This window comes from Sorex fumeus, unplaced genomic scaffold (genome assembly GCF_029834395.1).
Source record: "Sorex fumeus unplaced genomic scaffold, SorFum_2.1 ptg000072l, whole genome shotgun sequence".
NCBI classification, from domain to species: domain Eukaryota; kingdom Metazoa; phylum Chordata; class Mammalia; order Eulipotyphla; family Soricidae; genus Sorex; species Sorex fumeus.
In genome coordinates, this window is record NW_026606129.1 from 33,987,619 (window position 1) to 34,013,302 (window position 25,684).

The following is a 25,684-nucleotide window of genomic DNA, read 5'->3' on the forward strand; positions in this document are numbered from 1 at the left end:
TCGGGTTGTTAGGCATTCAAATGAATCAATGCTCGTGACTAAGTTTGTGTTGACAAGGATACCGACACCACCGACGCCTCTTTTATCACATGTTCCAAGGAACAGTTCTTCTCCAGTATCGAAAACAGCATGATGGGATTTGATGTCTTCTAGTTTCGGTCAGACCAATGATGTCGTACTTGATCTTTTGTGCTTGTACCATAAGGTCTTCAATGGATGCAGCAGATGCCAGCGTACGAGCATTAAAAGTACAGACAATCATTTTTGTTTTTCTGCGTTTTGGCAGCCTATGTCTGCCTTGGTGTTTTATCAGCCTCTCCTTCCATATCCTTCTCGTCTCTGCATATTCAGGGTTAGGGAAATGAGATCCATTTATTACTGGATTTGGCATATCAATTTGGTCTATTTGGCATAGACCACGGATAGCTTGCCAGGCTCTGCTGTGCAGGTTGGATATTTAAGGATATTTAAGGTACCCTGAAAATTTAGAGAAAAGTAAATAAATAGTCACGTGGCCGCATTTGCGGCCGCGCGCTCCCGCGAGCTTGTTGTGATAATCTCTGGATCCTGGCCTTTGTTGGGGTTACACGGCAGTTGGAGGGCATAACTGTCTAGCTACTGACAGGTCCAGTCCCAAACCGTGCAGGCTTGGAGATCTCAGCCCCGGGTCCCACACACCTGGGTTCCTCTGCCAGTTCTGTTATGTCTGAGGCTTATCCAAGTATGTGGAGAGTGGCCCCAGTAAGGCCTTGGTTGGTGCCTGGAGGTCTTCAGCTGTTGGGCCCTGGCGAGGATAGTCCAGAGATTATTACAACAAGCTCCCGGGAGAGCACAAGGCAGAGTCTCCTACCCTGTGTCTGACTATCCTCGCCAGGGCCCAACAGCTGAAGACCTCCAGGCCCCAACCAAGGCCTTACTGGGGCCACTCTCCACACACTTGGATAAGCCTCAGACATAACATATTATGTTAATATATATATTAAGCATTTAAAAAATTACACTCTCAATATTTACACAGATGGAGCAGTAAATCCTGAAAAGTTTAATAAAATAACATAAAACTGATTCTAATAATTATCTTCCCTAAAATTTTTGAGCAAGAGATTAATGATTGATATTTTTCTGAGAACTTCTAAATACTGATAAACTTCTATGCTATAATAATAATATAAATAAATTCTTCACACTGATAGGAAGATAGGAATAAATAAATAATTTAAAACTGGGGGTCAAATATATCCAATAATATGAAGCCAACAGAGTGACTTAATCTTATGTATAAACTTGCAAATATCTACATATACACATCTATTAATACATTGAAGCATTGCTGCAATAAGATGAGATTAATCAACAATGCAGAAAATCAATTAACACATATTTAGCCTTTTGCAAGAAATAAAATGATAGAGCTAATTTAGTAGGTAATAAAAGGAATGTGGTAAAATTAAATATTCATTCCTAGATAATGTATTTTTCCCACCTAATTTCTCAAGCAGTTTATAAGAAATGCTTACAGTGGGTCAGGCCATAGCTTAGAGGGTTAGTTCACATGCTTTGCATGAAGGAGGCCAAAGTTTTATCTCCAGTACCTGTTCCTCGTGGTACATCAAGCACCACTGGGAGAAAACCCCAAGAATCTCTCCACAAGTAGCCTCTGATGACCACTGATTGTGCCACCCCCAATTAAGAATATATATTGAGGAAATTTTAATAACATCACCAAAACAGGTCCAAGGAGATAGCTCAAAAGGTTAGTTTGCAGACTTTGCATGCTGAAGAGCCTGGTTTAATTCCCAGCTCTTCTAAACACAAGCACTACCAGATGCAACCATAGAACACTGAGCTGGGAATTACCCTAGAGCAGCATTAATTCCTACTCAAAAAAAAAATCACAAAAAAAGACAAAATTTCCTTCTATTTACTATTATTACCAAATATAAAATTCTATTAGTGTATTGTAATTGTAACTGACAGGACAGTCAGATATTAAAAGAAAACAAAATTAGTTACATATCAAAATGATTATATCTTTATAAAAATATTCCTAAATATCTTTTAACTAATAAATCAAATGTTAAACAAAATTCAAATATATTCTTAAGGGGCTGGGGCAATAGCACAGCAGGGAGGGCATTTGCCTTGCACGTGGCTGACCTGGGTTTGATTTCCAGCATCTCATATAGTCCCCCGAGCACCGCCAGGTGTAATGACTGAGTGCATGAGCCAGGAGTAACCCCTGTGTATCACCAGGTGTGACCAAAACAGAAAAAAAAAGTACTTCCTCTAAAGCAGCACTTGCATTTAGACATTTTTATTTATTTTATTTATTTTTAAAGTTTATTTTTATTAGTGAAACACCATGAGATACAGTTGTTGACCTTACAGGTTTTTCTGCTTGGGTTTCAATTATACAATGATCGAATACCCATCCCTCCACCAGTGACCATTCTCCACCCCCAATGATCCCAGTAACCATCCCACCCCTCCCATTCCTCCATCCCATCCCACCTCTGTGGTAGGGCATTCCCTTTTTGTTCTCTCTCTCATTTTGGTTGCTGAGGTTTGCAAAAGAGGCATTGAGTGGCAATCATGTTCGGTCTATAATCTACTTTCAGCATGCATCTCCCATCCTGGGAGGATCCTCCCAACACCTTTATTTGGTGTTCCCTTTTCTGTCTGAGCTGCCCTTTCTCCTAGCATGTGTGGCTGGCCTTCAAGCGATGGAGTGAATCTCCTGGTCCTTATCTCGGCTATTGTTGGATGTTAGTCTCCTATTTTGTTACTTTCTATTCCCCAGATGGATGCACTCTTTCTATGTCTGTCCCTCTCTTTCTGACTCATTTCACTTAGCATGATACTTTCCATGTAGTACCACTTGTATGTAAATTTCATGACTTCATCTTTCCTAACAGCTACATAGTACTCCATTGTGTAGATGTACCAAAATTTCTTTAACCAGTCATCTGTTCTCGGGCACTCAGTTTTTTTCCATATTCTACTATTGTAAACAGTGCTGAAATAGACAAACAAGTGCAGATGTCACTTCGACTATACTTTTTTGCCTCTCTGGGATATATTCCCAGGAGTGGTATAGCTGGGTCAAATGGGAGCTCAATTGCTAATTTTTTTGAGAATCATCCATCCTGTTTTCCAAAAGGGCTGAACCAGTCGGAATTCCCACCAGCAGTGAAGGAGGGTCCCTTTCTCACCCACTCTGCACCAACACTTGTTGCTTTTGTTCTTTTGGATGTGGGCAGTCTCTGTGATGTGAGAAGATATCTTATTGTTGTTTTGATCTGCATCTCCCTGATGATTAGTGATGTAGAGTATTTTCTCATATGCCTTTTTTTCCATTCAGATTTCTTCTTTGAGAAAGTTTCTTTTCATTTCATTACCCCATTTTTTGATGGGGTTGGATGTTTTCTTCTTGTGTAGTTCAACCTTTGCTCTGTATATCTTTGATATCAACCCTTTATCAGATGGGTATTAGGTGAATATCCTTTCCCATTCTGTAGGTTGTCTTTGTATACTGGTCACTATATCTTTTGAGGTGCAGAAGCTTCTTAATTTAAGATAGTCTCAATTGTTTATCTCTGTTTCCACTTGGCTGGTCAATGGAGTGTCATCATTTAAGATACTGTTAGCCTCAGTATTGTGGAGGGTTTTGCCGACTTTGTCTTCAATGTATCTTATGGATTTTGGCCTGATGTTGAGATCTTTAATCCATTTTGATCTGACTTTTGTGCATGGTGTTAAGTCGATGTCTAAGCCCATTTATTTTTTTGCATGTGGTCATCCATTTATGCCAGCACCATTTGTTGAAGAGGCTTTCCTTGCTCCACTTCACATTTCTTGCTCCTTTATCAAAGAGTAGATGTTCACACATTTGGGGTTGTATGTAGGTATATTCATCCTGTTCCATTGGTCTGTGAACTTGCCTTTGTTCCAGTACCATTCTGTTTAATTATTACTGCTTTATAGTAGAGTTTGAGGTTGGGAAGGATAATGCAACCCCACGTCTTTTCCCCAAGAATTGCTTTAGCTATTTGTGGGCGTTTGTTATTCCATATGAATTTCAGGAATGCTTGATATATTTCTTTGAAGAATTTCATGGGTATCCTTATAGGGATCGCATTGAATCTATATAATGCTTTGGGGAGTACTGCCATTTTGACCATGTTAATTCTTCCTATCCGTGAGCAGGGGATATGTTTCCATTTCTTCGTGTCCTCTTTTATTTCATGGAGTAGTGTTTTGTAGTTTTCATTGTAGAGGTCCTTTACCTCTTTAGTTAGGCTGATTCTGAGGTATTTGATTTTCTGGGGCATGATTGTGAACGGGATTTTTTTTTTCCGTCACTTTCTTCTGTCTCATTATTTGCATATAGGAAGGTCATGAATTTTGGGGCATTAATTCTATAGCCTGCAACTTTACTGTACAAGTTTATTGTTTCTAGGAGTTTCTTGGTAGAGGATTTAGGGTTCTGAAGATATAGTATCATATCATCTGCAAAAAGTGAGAGCTTGATTTCTTCCTTTCCTATCTGGATGCCTTTAATGTCTTTTTCTTGCCTAATCGCTATTGAAAGTACTTCCATTACAATATTGAACAGAAGTGGTGATAGTGGGCATCCTTGGCATTCAGACATTTTTAAAGTCTCTCTTCATATTGGTATCTCCCTCTTTAAATATATATACATATATATATATACCCCCACACATATATATACATACATATACACATGTACACACAAATGTATTAATAATCCTAGTAAAGAAGATAGCTTGCCTATTAGAAAAAACACCAAAATTCTTTGGAACCTAAATATCTGTGGTTAAAATAATAACATCTGTCATTTAAAAATTATTTTCCAGAGAAGAGCAGGAAGAAGAACTGGAAACATGGCTCAAGTAGTAGGTCACATGCCTTGTATGTGTGAAGATCTAGATTTGCTCTTAGGTTAGCACCAAAACCCACCAAAACCAAATACAACAGAAAGGGTGGATATGAAAGAAGAATAACTATGAACTGCTACTCCTTGAAGTATGTGAAACAAATTCATAAGTCTAATATAGCCTCAAGAACCCAGTGAAGGATTTTTCTATCATCATTCTTTAAAAAAAAAAAAAAACCAAGTTTACTTTAAAAAATGTTTAAGTAAAATGCATACTTAAAAGAGAAAACATAGGAGAATAAATTATTTGGCTAAGAATAGTACGTACCAACTTGCTCTACTAGATGTTACATATTTTGAAGCTATAACAATTGTAACAATGTAGGCTTAGCAAAACAATCAAAGGCAGCCTGACTTAATAAATAGGTCACTACAAAATTATAGTATTATGTTCTTGCCTTTCTCTCTTCTTCTGAACCTTAGTAATCATCCATATACCCCTTCCCCACCAGTTTATGTTGTGCTGAGAACTTTGTAATCCCTTAAAATAAAATTTAAAAATTGCTTATACCTTAGACAATTTCCCAGTTTTCCCAATTGATACATGGATCTTGTGAAATTCTGGGAATCTCACAATTAATGCAATAACTTATTGTTATGAAAGTTTTGTTTCACAAGGAAACTTTCTGTTCATGAATAAGTACCGCATTTCACAGTATCTTGTCAATAGAGGAAAGGGATGCTTGAATATGTCTAATATAATGCTGCTCAATAAAAGATAAAAGCATTAGGTTTAGCTATAGTACTAGTTACATGACTTGAGTGAAGTAACTGAAAATAGCAGTTAGGATTAAAAGAGATTATCTGGGTGGGATATAAACGGTGCAATTGAATAAAAACATCTTTTTCTGTACGGGAATGGGGGCATTTCCACAGTGGTGCCAGCATGCACTTTCCCTCACCCCCAATAGAGGCCATCCGGTGCTGGGAATCAAACCTGGGGCCCTTCCAGGCATACATTCTAGCATTGTGAGTCATCTTTCTGGCCTAGAATAAAGTTATCTTGCTTTTAAAAATACACTCCTTATTTTTTTTAATATGAGGCACTGAGACATGGGGTCAGAGGTAGAAGCAGAACAGGAAATGGAACACTGCAACAATGATGTAAAGTGTTATGCATTGAAACCCTATCAGCAATAGTACTGTAAACCACAGTGCCAAAAGGTATTAGAAAGCACCTCTCACTGAGACAGACTGATGGGTGGCAAAGAATTTTTGGCAAATATTTTTGCTAATATTAAGCAGCTATTAAAAAATGGATACACTTCCTTGATAGGATTTTTTAAATAAGATGTCAGCTATTTCCCCACCCCCCCACCCCCAGAAAAAAATTTTAAAAGCTCAACTGAGCTTCAGAGGGATTCAAGGTGTATCTTTGTTAAGGAGAGTACAAAATTTGGCTCAAAGTCAGTCCTCTCAAGCAGGTGAAATTCTTGCCTTGCATGCAACTGACCCAGGGTTGATCCCTAGCAATACATATGGTCCCTGCCAGGATCCCTGTCAGGTGAGATTCCTGAACTAGAGCCAGTTGTAAGTCCTGAGCATCACTGAGTGTGGCCCCCAAAACCAAACCAAAAAAAAATCCAAAATCAGTTCATTCATTTAGAAATTATGTTGCAGACTGCAGATGAACAGGCAGGTGTATTTTCTGGATGAATATATATGTATATATATGTATATATATATACATATACACACATGTATGTGTATATATATAAAGAGAGATAGATGTATTATATACCTATACATGTACATGTATATAGTATATATACATATATCCTTGCATACATGAGTTATAATTCACCTTCAAAACAAAACATATGTGACTATTTTATATAATTTTTATTTTCTTACTTAGTCCATGAGAGCAAAGCGGGTAGGGTGGTTGTTTGCCTTGCATGAGATCAACATGGGTTCAATTCCTCCATCCCTTTCAGAGAGCCCAACATCCCTTTCAGAGAGTATCCCGCCCGCACGGCAGAGCCTGGCAAGTTCCCTGTGGCATATTTGATATGCCAAAAACAATAACAACAAGTCTTACAATGGAGATGTTACTGGTGCCCGCTCAAGCAAATCAATGAAAATGGGAGGATAGTGCAGTGTTACAGTGTACTTAGTCCACAATACAATTTTGTATACTTTAAGATGCAATTTTAATATTTAGATGCAATGACTAATAGTTTACGTATAAAAAATTCATATTTATCACTTGAGTTATCTCAGAATTGTATCCACCAATACATGAACTAGTACTTTGAATTTCCCTATAAGGACATCCCAGGAAAAAAACTGGACAACCTGAGAAAGTTTTGCCTTGAAACAAAAACTGACACTAAACTATGAGTTTCAGATAGGCTTTTAATATCTTCCTTAGAAAAACAACAATTGTGACAACTAGAAGTGTACAAAAGAATTCAAATGGAGCAATGTATTACAAGAAGTCAAAAGGGCCTCCAGCATCATATCAGAATGTAGAAATAGAACAGAAAAACTTGTTGCAGTGAGATAACAGCAATATATGAAGAGTTTTTTTTTAAATGATTTTAAAAAGATGGAAATTTATCTGATCCATCTTTTGGATGGATCAGGTGTGGCATAATTATGGCATGAACTTTTCCATGAGCTTTATCCCAGGTTTCCTTTCTTTACATCCTTAGACTGTTTTTCATTTTCTTATATTTTAACTTATATATTTACAAAAATTGAATCACTGTGAGATACATAATTTCAAAGCTGTTCACAGTCAGGTTTCAGTCATACAGTGTTCTAACACTAACCCTCCACCAGTGTACATTTCCCACCAACAATGTCCCCTATTTTCCTCCTGACTTCTTCCCCTCAGCCTGTCTCTATGGCAGTCTCTCTCTCTGTCTCTTCTCCCTTCCTCCCCCCGCCCCACCTCCCTCCTCCTGGGCATTATACTTTACAATACAGATACCGAGAGGTTATCACATTTGTTCCTTTACCTATTTTTAGGACACAGTTCTTATCCAGAGTGATCATTTCCAACTATCTTTGTTCATAGCGGTCCCTTCTCTATCCCAACTGTCTTCTCCCCAGCACTTGAGGCAGACTTCCAACCATGGATCAAGCATCTTGCTCCTCGTTTCTACTGTCCTTGGATTCTGGTCTCATATTATCTTTCTCTTATATTCCACAAATGAATTCAATGATTCTCTGTCTATTCCCCTCTCCTTCTGACTCATTTCACTTAGCATGCTTCTAGAATTTTAACTTCTATAAGCCTGTATTCAGGGATCCTTATAACTTGTGCATCCAAAAGTCAGGTCAAAGTGGATTAAAGACCTCAATATCAGACATGAATCCATAAGGTACATAGAGGAAAATGTAGGCAGAACTCTCCATGATATTGAAGCTAAAGGCATCTTTAAGGATGAAACAGCACTGACCATGCAAGTGGAAGCAAACATAAACAAATGGGACTACATCAAGCTAAGAAGCTTCTGCATTTCAAAAGAAACAGTGACCAAAATACAGAAAGAGACCACAGAATGGGAAAGAATATTTACCCAATACTAATCTGATAAGGGATTAATATCCAGAATATACAAAACACTAGTAGAATTGTACAAGGAAAAAACCTTCAACCCCATCAAAAATGGAGAGAAGAAATGAACAGAAGTTTTCTCAAAAAAGAAATAAAAATGGCCAAAAGGCACATGAAAAAATGCTCCATGTCGCTAGCCACAGGGAGATGCAAATCAAAACAATGAGATATCATCTCATACCACAGAGACTGGCACACATTCAAAAGAACAAAAGCAACCAGTGCTGGTGTGGATATGGGGGAAAAGGGATACTCTTTCACTGTTGGTGGGAATGTCCACTAGACCATCCTTTATGGAAAACAATATGGAAAGTCCTTCAAAAACTAGAAATTGAGCTTCCATATGACCCCGCAATACCATTTCTCGGAACATATCCCAAGGATGCAAAAAAGCACAGTAGAAATGACATCTGTACCTATATGTCCATTGCAGCACTGTTCACAATAGCCAAAAATCTGGAAACAATCAAGTGCCCTAGAACAGATGACTAGTTAAAGAAACTTTTGTACATCTACACAATGGAATACTATGCAGCTGACAGGAGAGATGAAGTCATGAACTTTGCTTATAAATGGATAGACATGGAGAGTATTATGCTAACTGAAATGAGTTAGAAAGAGGGACAGACATAGAAGGACTGCATTCATTTGTGGAGTATAAAACAACATAACATGAGGCTGACATCTAAGGATAGTAGATACAGGGGACAGGAAGATTGGTCCATAGCTGGAAGCCTGCCTTGTGAGCAAAGGGGAGAAGGCAGATGGAATAGGAAAGGAATCACTAAGAAAATGATGACTGGAGAAATTGGTTAGGATGGGAGATGTGTGCAGAAAGTAAATAAAGGACCAAACATGATGACCTCTTGGTGTCTGTATTGCAAACCATAATGCCCAAAAGTAGAGAGAGAGATTATGGGGAATAATATCTGCCATGGAGGCAGGGGGAGGATGGAAAGGGGGGGGTATACCGGGGATATTGGTGGTAGGGAATGTGCACTGCTGGAGGAATGGGTGTTTGATCATTGTGTGATTGTAACCCAAACATGAAAACTTGTAACTATCTCATGGTGATTCAATAAAAAAAAGGCCCTCCCGTTGTTCATCGATTTGTTCAAGCGGGCCCAGTAACGTCTCCATTGGAGACTTTGTTGTTACTGTGTCTGGCGTATCAAATAAGTCACGGGTAGCTTGCCAGGCTCTGCCGTGCGGGCAAGATACTCTCGGTAGCTTGCCGGGCTCTCCGAGAGGGGCAGAGGAATCGAACTCTGGTCAGCCATGTTGGCTGCGTGCAGGGCAAACGCCTACTGCTTGAGATTCAATAAAATTAAAAATAAATAATAATAAAAATTTAAAAAATAACTTGTGCATCAAGGAATGGTAGAAAAGATCGATATGTATAGAAAGTCTTCCTGAAATATGTTTCATCTGCTAGTTTTTTTGTTGAGTTAGACATGATACAAAAAGACTCAAAGTTGGAAGTTTACATTGTTTTTACTTTTTAATCATTTCTTAGTACATTTGGTATGTACATTTTGTGATGACTAGCAAAGAAGCAGAAGCGGGAGACCCACTCTAAAATGAGATGCTGATACAAAGGATAATTTATTTTCCTGGGAGAATATCAGAAAGAGTCACAAATTCTTAGTTATCCAGAAATAGATTGGTAGAGGATATTAAATGTAATAATGGGAACCACCCCACATCATCTAAGACAAACTGAGAATATAAATATAGCTTCATCAGTAGGACCAAGTGGCAGTCCCCAAGAGTTCTAAAGGAACTGAAGGATAAAATTTTGAAATTGTTGCCTAAGATATTATTGGATCCAACTTTACAAACAGCCACAACCAGCAAACTAGCAGACTGTGAATGTCATCCTGTTTATTAGAGGGGGTCAAGAGAGGACCAAGGAACCTTAGAGAAACAAGTGTCTCTCCCATTTGTCCAATATACAATGAAGAACAGTGTCATTAGTCATTACACACTAAAATAAAAATAACTTGCTAGGAGAAAGACAATATGATTTCTGAAAGAGAAAAGCATGAGGCCAATTGTCAGAGGCCAATATTGGCCTCTGAGACATGTAGAGAAAAGGCCCAAGATTGATGTAACTTAAAGACATTTTTAAAGTGCCAACATGAACACATATAGGTAATGGATACATAAAAGGTAAAGATAAAGGCCCTCCCATTGATCGTCGATTTGCTTGAGCAGGCCCAGTAACGTCTCCATTGGAGACTTCATTGTTACTATGTTTGGCATATCGAATACATCACGGATAGCTTGCCAGGCTCTGCTGTGCGGGTGAGATACTCTCGGTAGCTTGCCGGGCTCTCCGAGAGGGGCAGAGGAATCGAACTTGGATCAGCCATGTTGGCTGCATGCAAGGCAAAAGCCCTACCGCTGTGCTATCACTCTAGCCCTATCTAATGCTAACTAATTATATCAAGTGGTATATATATGGTTTTCAATGGCATGTCTCTTGAGCTAAAGTGTACATATTTCATACTTCAAAAAGTATGAAATATGGATCTGAAATTAAGTATATTCCCTTAAAAGAAATTAGCGATATTTATAATGACAATAAATATATGCTAAAACTCAATTTATTTTGTTTTGTTTGGGGGTCATATCCAACTCTGCTTTGGGCCTACTACTAGCTCTGTAATAGAGATTGTTGGAGTACACAGAGCTTAGGTTTATCAGGTTACACCCATCACAGTGCTCCCGAGTCATTCCCATTACTTTGTCTGTCTGTAACTACGTCTATGCTCTCTTGCCCAACCAATTCGTAAGGTCTCATCCTTCTTAGACACTGAAGCTGTACTGTAAGTTAATATTGCCTTTCTCCTCTCCTTATGTCTTTTGAGCAGTTTACTTTAATGCAATGTCCTTTTGTATAGATACAGGAAGACAATTAATTAATATGCTCCGTAACTTAGGAATTGATTGGCTTTGAATATTATTCACTCCTGGGCATCTGCCTTCTCAACTTAAGCCTCAGTTGCCCTCACTTCCTAGCACCCCAAGGGCAGGGTCCCAACATGGGACTGGATGGAACCAGGGCAAGCCAGTAAGTTATGTGCTACCCTGGCATCGCGATGGGCCAGGCCAAAGTGCCACGATTCTTAACTATAAGTTAAGAGGTTGATCATAAGAGATCATTCCTGTCAGTATTCAGGGGACCATATGCAGTACCAGAGATCCCTGTACCTGACCCTGTCCTCCCTTTGTTCATTGATTTGCTCGAGGTGGCCCAGTAACATCTCTGTTGTCAGACTTTTTGTTACTGTGTTTGGCATATCAAATAATTCACGGGGAGCTTGTCAGGCTTTGCTGTGAGGGTGAGATACTCTCGATAGCTTGCCGGGCTCTCCGAGATGTACTAGAGATCAAGCCCCTAAATACTTGTACTACATCTCTAGCTCCTAAAACCCAATTTTACTGACTAGTTCATTTAGCAAGGAAATAATGGATTTTGTACTCTAAAATTAATTGCTGTATTCCTTTACCTAATGAAGAGGAGCAGACAGGACAGAGGCGATTTTTATGATTCATAATACCCTGCAGAGTTTTAAAAATGTATTACATATACATGCCTATTGCCAAAGATTCCTTTTCATTAAATAAAGTGAAAAGGAAATTGTTTATAATTTTCATTAAATGAAAAGGAATTATGCCTTTTAAATAACAGAAAACTTCTAAAAGAGCTATTTGCCACACATGAATGTGATGAGTTCTGCCAGTTTTATGCAATCCTCAACCCTCCTCAAAAGTCTATGAAAAATTTTCTCAGCTCAAGCAAAACCATCCAAGATATGAAGAATAATTTTGGCAGCAGCAAGCAAAAGAGATTGATGTCTCCCCTATAAGTCAAATGCTTCTTTTCTCAAATCAGTTTCAAACACCTATCTTCCCCTATTTTCTCTGCTATAGTAGCTCAGAGCTTGTTATTCCTAAGAAATGTATAATTTAAGTGTGTAGGGCAGCGAATATTCTCTGGCATGAGAGGAAAAAGTCTTTTATGATAAGATTATTTAATATTTTCAAAGTACCTAAAGGCACATCCATAGAAACTTTATTAAGAAAAACAGGAGCCATCAAAGAAACCCTCACCAAACAAAAAATGTTTTCCTGTACTAGTTTCTCTGATGCACCTATTTTTTGCCCCTTCTTTATTTTTAGTGCATAATTATTAACAATTGTATATGATAGGTATTATTTGAAATATCAATTATCATTCAGAATAGAAAGAAAGATAGTGCTAAAAGAATACATTTCTCAGCTGTGTGATTCCAGTCATCTTCTCTTGAGAAACCACATTGGAAAGGATATTAAGAGATTATCTTGGCATCACAGAGCCAAACCTATGGTCTGTCTTCAGTGAATATGTACATAATGAATTTATTCTTCCTCTTCTTCCTCCTACTCCTCCTAAAGAAAAGCTGTGATGACATTTTGAGCCTTCTCTCAAGTGAATATTAAAGAGAAAGAACCTAGAATACCCAGCTGGCCTCTAAGTTATGGAGTAATTCTCCTGGTGTTGCTCTCAGCTATTCTTGGGTATTAATCTCATATTTTATTATTTTATATCCCCCAGATGAATGCTATCTTTCTATGTCTATCCCTCTCTTTCTGACTCATTTCGCTTAGCATGATACTTTCCATATTGTACCACTTGTATGTAAAGTTCATGACTTCATCTTTTCTAAGAGCCACATAGTACTCCATTGTGTAGATGTACCAAAGTTTCTTTAACCAGTCATCTGTTCTTGGGCACTCAGGTCTCTTCCAGTTTCTGGCTACTGTAAAGAGTGCTGCAATGAACAAAGAAAAAAAAAAAAAAAAAAAAAAAAAAGAGAAAGAACCGCAAACATACCTACAAGGCCCCATGACTGGAACCTAACTCACCTAGAACTGCACATGAATATTCCTATCCAAAGATTCCTGAGAAGGAATAATGAATACACCAATAAAATTAGAATAAAATTGGTTACATGTATGTCTTTAAGTGGGAAGAATAAACATACTGTCTATCAAAATTGGCAGTACTAGAAACCTCATTATGACAAAAGTGATCAAACACACATACACAGTCTACTGAGAAGGTAGGCAACTTTTTGGAGACAGATCAGGAAACCTGTATTAAAAATCACTGTGAAAACCCAAAAGGAGAGAGAGAACAAGGGGGAATTCCCTGCAACAGAGGCAGGGTAGGATTGGGGGGGACGGGGGGTGGGAGGGATACTGGGATCAGTGGTGGTGGAGAATGGGCACTGGTGGAGGGATGGGTATTCAAACATTGTATAACTGAAACCCAAGCACAAAAATTTGTAAATCTACAACTGTACCTCATGGTGTTTCACTAATAAAAATCTAAATAAAAATAATCACTCTAAAAGATAATCATGACTCTTCTGTTACAAGGAATTTATTTTGATGGAGGAATAAGGGATTACACAAAGATTTCAAATCAAATCAGTAACAGAGAAGCATGTAAACAATCTAATAGGTCAGGTCAAGTTAATGGTTGTATATCAAAATGATATAATGTATCTTTTAAATGTATTAAATTATATAGACCTAGAACAATGCTTATAATTTTGTTAAAGAAAATAAGAACGGGCAGTGAAAAGCCAAATATATTTAAATACTTCTATATCTGCATATTTGTATATTCAAATATTTAAATATTTGTATATAAGCTGAATGTCATATATTTAGACGAGCTATGTATATATACTATACATGTAAATGAATATGTGTACAGGAAAATATATTAAGGGACATCATTACATTATATGTACTAAAATTTATCATATATATATTTCATGTTCATCTGTCAAGCTTTTTGAAGAAATGTCCTAATAAACACTAAAAAGCAAAAAGCCAATATTGAGATTTTTCTTCATCTATGCAACTGATTCTTAAGACTTTTATTTTAGATCAAAGCATCAAAACTGCCTTTGATACCAAAGCATCCATGTATTTTCAGCATTTACATCTGAAATCAACCTATCTATAATCACAGATATTTTCAAGCCCTGATTTTCTTTTTATCTATATCCTGCAAAAAGAGTTAGTAATGGTCTCACTTTGAGAGCAACAACCCTGTCTTATTTCTGAAACAGTCCTCTTTCCTAATACAGGGAATTAAACATGCAAACACCACAAGCCAAGTCAATCAGAAAAACAGCGCTGTGAATATCAGGGCTTTGAGGGTATAAATTAGGGAATTAGTTTTTCCCTTAACAGAAGTATTTTCACTAAGCAATTTGCTTTCTTTTAACTAGAGTTATCCCCCTTACATTAATTGCAGAAGTAAGTCCAAATTAAAATCACTATTCATCAATTACTGCTGGAGGCATACTTGAGCCTTTTGTTAGGACCTAGGCAATAAGGCTCACCACTATAATTGTAATCACTGTTATCTCAGACCTCTCAAAAGAAATAATCAGGGAGGTGGAAGAAAATGGAAGACTCCTAATAAAGGCAGATACAGTTGAGGATTTTTCATGTATTTAATCACTAATTTATAGTGAGAGTTATTTTTTTTATTTGTATTTCAGTGAACACTTGCTAAATAGTGGGGATATGGCGGTGAATTTAATGACGTAGCCACAATTCTCATACAGTTTACATTGTATTGGGAACAGAAAGCTATCACATGAGAAGTAATCACAAATATTAAAGAGTATTTCAGAGGAGTGGTGAGAGACAAGTAATGCAGAGACATCATTTTACCTGGCTAAGTTTGGAAGCTCTTTCCTTTTTTTTTTTTTAATTTATATTAGTGAAACACCATGAGGTACAGTTGTAGTCTTACAAATTTTTGTGCTTAGGTTTCAATTATACAATGATCAAGTATCCATCCCTCCACCAGTGCGCATTCTCCACCACCACTGATCCCAGAATCCCTCCCCCCCACACACCCCCACATCCCACCCTGACTCTGTGGCAGGGCATTCCCTTTTGTTCTCTCTCTCCTTTTGGGTGCTGTAGTTTTCATTGAGTGGTAATCATGTTCAGTCTGTAGTCCACTTTCAGCATGCATCTCCCGTCCTGGGAGGATCCTCCCAACACCTTTATTTGGAGCTACCTTTCTATCTGAATTGCCTTTTCCCCTAGCATGTGCGGATGGCCTCCAAGCCATGAAGGACTCCTGGTATGATCTCGGCTATTCTTGGGTTTCAGTCTCCTATTTTGTTACTTTATGTTCCCCAGACGAATGCAATCTTTCTATGTCTGTCCCTTTCTTTCTGACTCATTTCGCTTAGCATGATACTTTCCATGTAGTACCACTTGTATGTAAATTCCATGACTTCATCTTTTCTAACAGCTATATAGTGCTCCATTGTGTAGTTGTACCAAAGTTTCTTAAACCAGTCTTCTGTTCTCAGGCATTCAGGTTTATTCCAGATTCTGGCTATTGTAAAGAGTGCTTCAATGAGCAAACAAGTGCAGATGTCACTTCGATTATACCTTTTTGCCACTCTGGGATATATTCCCAGGAGTGCTATAGCTGGGTCAAATGGGAGATCATATTCTAATTTTTTGAGAATTGTCCATACTGTTTTCCAAAAGGGCTGAACCAGTCAGAATTCCCACAAGCAGTGAAGGAGGGTCCCTTTCTTGCGACATCCGTGCCAACAGCAGTTGCTTTTGTTCTTTTGTATGTGGGCCAGTCTCTGTGATGTGAGATGATATCTCATTGTTGTTTTGATCTGCATCTTCCTGATGATTATTGATGTAGAGCATTTTCTCATGTGCCTTTTTGCCATTCAGATTTCTTCTTTGAGAAAGTTTCCATTCATTTCGTTGCCCCATTTTTTTTATGAGGTTGTATGTTTTCTTCTTGTGGAGTTCAACCAGTACTTTGTATATCCTTGATATCAACCTCTTGTTAGATGTGTATTGGGCGAATATCCTTTCCCATTCTGTAGACTGTCTTTGTATTTTGGTCACTGTTTCTTTTGAGGTGCAGAAGCTTCTTCCTTTAAGATAGTCCCATTTTTCTATCTCTGTTTTCACTTCTTGGCCAGTGGTGTGACATCTTTGAAGATACCATTAGCTTCAATGTCATAGAGGGTTTTGCGAACTTTGTCTTCAATGTACCTTATGAATTCCGGTCTGATGTTGAGGTCTTTATTCCATTTTGATCTTACTTTTGTACATGGTGTTAGGCAGAGATCTGAGCCCATTTTTTGCATGTAGCTGTCCAGTTTTGAAATTCATATAAAATAATAAGCCCCCACGAATACCTAAAGCAATTCTTGGGAAAAAGGAAATAGGAGGAATCAACCTCCCTAACTTCAAACTCTACTACAAAGCAGTAATAATTAAATCAGCATGGTACTGGTACAAAGGCAGAGCTGCAGACCAATGGAACAAGGTTGAATATACTGACATCTCCCCCCAAACATATGATCATCTAATCTTTGACGTGGGAGCAAGAAATGTGAAGTGGAGCAAGGAAAGCCTTTTTAACAAATTGTTCTGGCAAAATTGGATGCTCTTTCTTAAAGAAATAACTTTATAGGTCCCACAGGAATGATGAAAGCAATTAACACTCATAATTCTCCCCATGATTCTGCTAGCACACCTCTTTTCCAGTCATTCTGCAGCCTTCCTGGAACACTGGCTTAATTTTCACTGCTATTTCATATAATTTTTTACACTCGGCTTTTTCTGGGTTAAGTTGCACACCTTTTTCTCTTACACTCCAAAGTTTCTCCCAAGGCAATCAATTCACTTCCACGACCTCAAATATCATCAACATGTCAGTAATTGTCTATCATATTCTTCAGTAAAGTCCCTTTTTCTAGCATTGGATGCCTAGATGAGATCCTCACTTGATTATCTCAGATGAATCTCAAATCTGTGGTGTTCAAATGTAAAACTCAAGATCTGAAACTCTCAATCTTTTCCTGTAGCATCTGCATCTCCTAGATCAGAACAATATACTTGTTTTATCAGTAATAAGAAAGTCAGCCATGGCTCCAGCCTCTCTTTCAACTCCCATTGTTAAGTGAAACTATTTTCAGATTCCTGTGTAGTCTTAAAGTTTCCTGTTGTTCTTTCTGAGCATCAAACCTAAAGTCTTTAAAATGATTTCTAGGACCCTGCATGCTCTGTCCACTACCTAATCTTTTGTCTTACTTCATTCTTTTCTTAACATTCTTCTCTGTACCTATGTAACAATGGGATTCTTTCGGTTTCTAAAATAAAAAAACACCTACGCTGTTTCTTCCATCTGTAAGGTCTCAATTATTCCTGCGTCAAGTTCTCAGAATACCATGTTGTTTGTTCTCTGTATCAGATAGTTGTGTTATGGGCTATACAAGGAGCAGTTTACTCAATGGTAACTAAATTTCAGTTGTAAGAACATTTAATCAACCCATGCCCTCATGAGTTGGAAGCAGGAAGTTCAAGGATTGGTAGAAAATTTCAGAATCATTATCTGAGACCAAAACTTTTCTCTTTGATTGTCAAATTGTTCATGTCCACTTTTCAATTTAGTATTATTTTCTTAGAGTTTTTTTTAAAAAGTAGCTGCCAGAAGCCCACATGTGCTGTTCTGACTCAACCGTATTCATGCTAGGAATGGGAGACAGAATGTTCTCTTGTGTATATTACCTTTAGCAGAAAGTTTAAAAATTCCTCAAGAACTCTATCGCATTTATGTTATATCATATTGTAAATATTTGAACATCTAAGATAGAAGGGAGAGAGGGTTAAAATGACTGAATGAATACATAATTAATAGTATCTGATAGTCTTCATGGAATTTATCAAAATGCCAGTAAAATTAAACATGTGTTTTTCCCCTATTGTCTCCTCTATATTACAAACTTTCTACCTATACTAAACGTGTCCACTTTATAAACCCAGAATCAGCATAGTGCCTAGCATACATAGAAAATTTGTATTGGTTGATTAAATAGACCAATGAAAAAATATGAAAGAGAGTAACAGAGGCAGCAAATAGGTATGAAAAAGAGAGAAAACTGCCAGTACCAATGTCCTTAAGCTAATGCCAAATCTCATCTTGTGGTTTAGTGATCCATACTAGTTAAATTGAAAACAGTTTTTCTTCAAAAAATAGGCAATTTTGAAGGTGTTCAAATCTTTGTTCAATAAATGTGATTTTCTTAACTTCTTAATTCCTGCCATGTGAGTAGATAAGGGTATTATTGAGATAGAGGAATAAAGTCTTCTAAAAACATGTAACGTTAACCTTTGTTATTGAATTATATCATGCAGAAAATTTTAAATTGCTGCAAGTACATACATTTAAACCAATTCTTGGATAAAACATTATCATTCAAACAGAAAAATGTATAAAATCTAGTAAATCATATAAGAGTACTCATAAAATTTTTGGTTTAAATTTTCCACTCCTGAGAGCATCACATCAATAGATAAGGATGTCATACAGATTGGATGAACAGGGAAAAAGAGCATATAAAATAAATATTGGGACGCACACAAAAATATCAGGCGCATAATCAGGTTTGACTGATTTCTGTTCTTCTATCAAGAAGGAAAACCTACCTTACTCCAAATCCTGTCATATCCTAATTTATAACAATTGGGTTCATTAGTTCACAAATAATATAGCACTGTAGCACTGTCCTCCCATTTTTCATCGATTTGCTCCAGCGGGCACCAGTAATGTCTCCAATGTGAGACTTGTTGTTACTGTTTTTGGCATATCAAATATGCCACAGGGAGCTTGCCAGGCTCTGCCATGCAGGTGGGATACTCTCGGTAGCTTGCCGGGCTCTCCGAGAGGGGCAGAGGAATTGAACCCTGGTTGGCCACATGCAAGGCAAATGCCCTACCTGCTATGCTATTGCTCCAGCCCCACAAATAATATAACAATTTTTAAATAACTTTTAATATAAGAACCATCACACCTTGATTAAAAAACTTAAAATAATTCTCAGGTGCTAGAGAAAGAGTACAGCAGGAAAGACACTTCCCATTGTCATGACTGATGGAGATTCAATACCTAGGGACCACACACGGTACCCAAACCCTGCCAGGTGTGAACCACTGAGCAAAGAAACAGTAATAAGCCCTAAGCAACACCTAGTGTAACCCTGACCCCAGATCCCAAAAGCTAAATGTTTTTAAAAACAATTGACTATAGTTAACTTATCAATACAATAATAAATACATTAATGTTCTGAGAGTAGCATACCCAAGAAGAATCTGTTCATAGCTTCTAATGAAATGTTCATTCCACAAGACTCAAGGCCCTGACATAAAAATATCACAATTTTTGAAAATGTTGTAACTATCTGTACATAAGAGACTAGGATTTAAATTTTAAATATATTTTCCATTCGAAATAAAATTCTTTTTTTTTGAAATAAAATTCTTTAAAAAGAGAAAATGACTTTAGCTTTGGCAAAGGGAGTCCCCTGAGGGGGGGAAAATGTAAACAGATGGCTGAGAAAGATCACCCACACGCTGTACACAGATCTTGAGGAGGCATTTCTAAGAATGAAGTAGCACTTCCCAGCCTGGGCCACTTCCCACGAGGATCCTTATTTAACTCATGGAAAACACCAGGTTTATACCTTCAGCTAAGATGACCCTCAACAACTCTTCTCCCACTTGCTTCACAGTGATACAGACAAGTTTCCAACTCTTTCAATGTTTAAAAAAAAAAAGCAGCTAAGTTCCAACCACTTGAAACAGGCCTAATAAATCAATGTTCAAGGCTCAACCCAGAACTAACATCTTCCTGTATAAATGGGCTGTTAAGCCCTAGCTAAGCATATTAAGCATTCAATTTAATGTATGACACACATCTGTTCCACTTTCTCAACAAACAGAAGTTTCAAGATAACTTAAATCCCAGACTTAATCAAGAAGAAAAAAAACCTTGGCAACGTTGAAAGCTGAGTTTTGAAATATAATCCAAATGAAGGTGAGGGGGATCATCTTGCTATAACTAAGGAGATTATGCTCTACCAAAATTAAATCCACAAAATTACCTGTGCATAAACACTAGATCTTTTATCTGGATTAATTTATCTTTTCTTTTGATGCCATCAGCAATTTACCAAAGAATTTTACATCTGGCCCAGGATACCAAAATGTAAGCAAAAATTGGGTTCTCTGAAAACTTGGTTAATGAACACCTCTCAATACCCAACAGACAAAAGAGGAAAACTCACAGATCTGTCTTTAACAAGGAGAGCACAGCACTGAATTCCAGCCATCAGCATCTTGTGTGGGTTCCAGGCAACAGAGTCTGCTCTATTAAGTTAAACACAGAACAAGATGGGTGCAGGACTCAATTAGTTTCAGCTGGCAGAAAGAAGACCATCGTTACATCTACAATTCAACACTCATCCAACAGTCCATGCTCTACAAGGATTTTCTATTTAAGCAATTGGAAAATTTCTATATTTTTAAAAACAAATCAATTATTTAGACTTTTTGCTTATTTTCAACCTATCATCTCGGTCGGTTGGTCGGTCGGTCCTCCCGTTGTTCATTGATTTGCTCGAGCGGGCCCGGTAACGTCTCCATCATGAGACTTGTTGTTACTGTGTTTGGCATATCGAATACATCACGGGTAGCTTGCCAGGCTCTGCCCTGCGGGCGAGATACTCTCGGTAGCTTGCCAGGCTCTCCGAGAGGGGCAGAGGAATCGAACTCGGGTTGGCCATGTTGGCTGTGTGCAAGGCAAATGCCCTACCGCTGTGCTATCACGCCAGCCCAACCTATCATCTAAGGGGGAAAATCTTGAGGAGATACTTTTGCTTAAATAAAAAAGGTTATGAATTTACAAACTATACTTACCTGTGGATGCCATGCAGAAGCTTGCGATATTTTCTTGACATCAAAGCTGAGCCACCCCAAGAAGCCTGTTGAGATAGTAACATAAGACAAAATAATGCAATTTCAATGTCATTTGTTTACCAGCCCACTGTTATAAACCTAAGTGAAAATGTCAATCTCTCTTATTTGGTACATTGTGCTAGCTTTGATCAATTTGTACTATAGGAAAATCTGATCATAGGCAACCACTTAGATAATTAGAAACTCATTTCAATATATGGGCTTTCATTGGCTTGTAGGATTTAACTTTACATACCATTTAGAAATTGGTGCAGTAACCTCTTGAATTGCAGGCAGACAAAAACAGAGGTCCAAATTACACAGTCCATCTCCTTTTGAATATTATATAAACTACATAATATTTTTTAAATGTTCACCTTTAAATATACAAAATGTGTGAATGCTAGAATAAGACACAGGTAACGATGGCATTCTATATAATAAGTGAGGCCTATATAATAAATGGGATGAAGAGGCCAGAATACAATCATCCTCATATCACTAAGATAGGCTAGATTTTAATGGATCCAATTAATGTGAGTAAAAACTAAACAGTTTTCAGAAATATTTGAAAATAAAAATTATGACAGTGAGAAAAAAATATTTGAGACTTCCAGTTTTCTTTGGAGAGGTAAATATGAGGAAAGGGAAGAGAAGATGAGAAAAGAGATGGAAGTCAATAGATATGGTGGAGATGGAGGAAGAACAAATAAAGAAATCTGAAAGTCAATTTTGTTCCTTACATTGAGCAGGCTTCTAAGTTTTAATGTGTAGGCAAATAAAAGATGGTTGAGAGAGGGAAAATGAGGAGATTAGCTTGGGTTATAATGAAGACTATGTGGTTATTTAAATTACACAAAAGCTTGGGCACGAGTCATAATGTAGCAGTAAGAAGGTGTTGTCTTGCATGTGGCTGACCCAGGTTCAATCTCCAGCATCATCAGGAGTGATCTCTGAGTGTAGAACCAGGGGTAAGCCCTGAGAACCACTAGGTGTGACCCAGAAACTGAATACATAAATTGCACAAAACTTGCATCGAGAATGGCATTATTGCTTTGATATTTTTATTAAAAAACAAATTCAGAGGTTGTAGAAAATGGTCCAAGTTCTCAAAGGTAATAAAAGCAAATCCTGGGAGCCAAAATGCATTTCTTTTTCACAGTATCATTGCAATTTAGGGAAATGTCTATTTGGTGAAAAGAGCATAGAGCTCTGAGAAGTAGGAAAGTAGAGAAAGTACATTAAGGAGCTGCCAAGGAGGCAAATAAAGGTTACTCCACTTCTGACTACAGATTTTAAAAGAAAAATAGGAGTTCCTCAATATTATGTCGAAGGAATTGGCAAGATTATGCACACAATGAATGTGGAAGAGAGGAAGTAAATGGGATATTTTATGATCCTTAGAGTTTCCCAAAATCTGAGTTCATAAAAGTAAAGGTAAGGTAAAGGTAAAGGCCCTCCCGTTGATCGTCGATTTGCTCGAGCGGGCCCAGTAACGTCTCCATTGGAGACTTTGTTGTTACTGTGTCTGGCATATCGAATACTCTCGGTAGCTTGCCAGGCTCTCCAAGAGGGGCGGAGGAATCGAACTCGGGTCGGCCATGTTGGCCGCGTGTAAGGCGAACGCCCTACCCGCTGTGCTATCGCTCCAGCTTCATAAAAGTAGCAAACAGAAAGTACACCTCAAGTTACTGTGTGGTCATAAGACCAACTTACCAAGAACTATTTCTGATGAAGGAGATAGTGTAGGAATTGAAAAGCATAAATTTCAAACACCCTACCCTGTTCAGTCCTCTGTACCTCTAGGCCTCCCAGGACATCTCAAGGTTGACCTTTGAGATCTCCAAACAATAAGGTGAGGTCCTGAAGTCTCCTAAACAGGCCTGGGATGGCCTGAGGGTCTACAGCACTACAGTGCCAGAGCAGCACTGGATCTTTAGGCAGACTGGGGGAGGTGGGAGGGAACCTGGGGGCATTGGTGGATGGAGAGGGAGCACTGGTGGTGGGATTGGTGTTGGAACATTTATGCCTGAAATAACTTTATTTGTAAATCATAGTGCCTTAATAAAGAAGAAAATATGAACACAAAAGTCTTACTTGCTAACCCTTAGCTCCATGCCTTTTTTCCATAAACTTATCTCCAACAACTTCCTGGAGTTCCCAAAGGTGATACACATGCGAATCCAAGAGATTCCCAGATGTAGAAGAAATGACTTGTGCTAAATGATTATGGATTAAGTCCCCATACTGCTGCATTCTCTCCCCAAGAAGAAGTCACCATAGAGCATGTGCAAACTAGGCTAATCTACCAGAGGTAACAACTCTGGCATGTAGACAGGCAATGTCATTATCACCAATGAAAAGAAAATCCCCTGAACAGAATTTTGAGATCGTGAATCTCACAAACACTAAGAAGATTTATATATTAGATTCTTTTACTTTCATTATATACTCCAAACTTTTAGTTACATTTTTTTCTCACTTTTTTTATTCCTCAACCTCAATAAGAATGACCAATGATAATGAGGAGAAGAATTATAAGACCCAGCCATACTTTTTACTTCCTGTCCCACACTCTATTTGACACTCCTTCCTGTTTCCTTTGTATCTACTTCCTCCCTTAATTCAATAGCAAATATTTTCCCAATCCTAGTGGGCTGGATCAAAGCTTTTAAAATCACACAAATTCTTTCAAGACATTTATTTACAGAGTAGTGTGGTACAGTTGGGAATAGCTCATTCAAAAATATGCTCCTCAAGAGAGCTGAAAAAGACAGGAAAACCCCTGGTAATGTTCTATTATTTTCATTCTCTGAATCTTGAGCTTTAAAATTAGAAAATAAATAAATTAATTAAATAAATAAAACCAACCATTTCAAAGAGTAATTTAGAAATATATTAAATGCAAATATTATGGGAATACTCAGAGTTGTAAGCTTAATTAGGTGGGGTTTTTTTTTGGTTGTTTTTTTTTTTCTTTTTTGGTCACACCCAGTGATGCAGGGCTGGAGCGATAGCACAGACTTAGGGTGTTTGCCTTGCACACAGTCAATATGGCCGACCCTAGTTCAATTCCTCCGCCCCTCTTGGAGAGCCTGTCAAGCTACCGAGAGTATCTCACCCGCACGGCAGAGCCTGGCAAGCTCCCCGTGATGTATTCGATATGCCAAACACAGTAACAACAAGTCTCACGATGGAGACGTTACTGGACCCACTTGAGCAAATCGATGAACAATGGGAGGACCGTGAAAAGAGGGAGAGACTTTCATTTTATTGATGTCATTTATTGAACTATTGCTACTTGTTTGGTATTATGGTTGTCATTTTTCTTTCTCTTATCTCTTTAACTAGTAAATTAATTGTAGGACCAGTGAGGGAGTAGTAGCAGGGAAACAATCAAGACCTGGCAGTGTGTAAACAGTTCAAATAGCCATTGGTATATGACTGAATAATAAAGAGGTGGTAAACTCACACAATGGAATGCTACTCAGCAATACCCACCCCAAAGAGGAATATTTTGCCATTTACAGTAAAATGAAAGGAAACTAGAAATATAAAAAGTAAAATAAATCATAAGGAGAAAGACAACTCTTGGATGATTTTCAGCCATGAGTGTCATAAAAGGGAATAGGAGATAGGAATGACAAAGTATAAATATATTAGTGGTCATTGACAACAAAATTGAAGTTTCCAAAAAGGAAAAGAGTATTATTTTTTGTTTGTTTAAAAACCATATCTGACAGAGTCTAACCCTTAGAATTTTCAATAAAATGTTTATTATCTGGGAGTTGAAACAAGAATGGGTGAGAAACTTTAAGGAGGTTGGCCAAGAGTATGAGGCTTTCAGTAACCCCAACCTTTGACTCATAAAATGCTAAGCACCCTGACATGTTCTCTGAGGCTGTCTGGAAAAATAGTGTAGAAGACAAAATTCTTAACAAAACCCAAGTTGTTTTTATTCAGTTGTTTAAAAATGCATTTTAATTAAACAAATTAAAGATATAATCAAATGTAAAAGTGATCATTTTATTGCACACAGTAACAAAAAAAACTACATTAAGATTTCAGAAATATTAAATATTTTTAAAATGCACATGATTTGGCATTATGCAAGCAAGTTGGGATTTGGGAGAATCCCAGAAGAACAAGCAATTATAATTACATTTTAAAATAAATAATAGTTTTTAATATCTACAAAAGATCATTAAAATACCTTTTAGAAAAAATTCTAACAGATCAAATTTCCAACTTTGTTAATTTTTTATGTTAAAAATTAAATAAACTACACAAGTTAC

At 37.5% G+C, this 25,684-nt stretch overlaps 1 protein-coding gene across 2 annotated transcripts in view; it reads right to left on the minus strand.

Moving 5' to 3' along the window:
• GADL1 (glutamate decarboxylase like 1) overlaps positions 1 to 25,684 on the minus strand; it is a 222,509-nt gene that overhangs the window by 135,604 nt on the left and 61,221 nt on the right. For both annotated transcript variants that reach the window (XM_056129603.1, XM_056129602.1), the window contains 2 exons: positions 21,351 to 21,415; positions 20,720 to 20,801 (listed from right to left, as the gene is read on the minus strand). In XM_056129603.1, the coding sequence (XP_055985578.1) occupies positions 20,720 to 20,801; positions 21,351 to 21,415 (147 nt within the window). The remainder of the gene's footprint in view (positions 1 to 20,719; positions 20,802 to 21,350; positions 21,416 to 25,684) is intronic.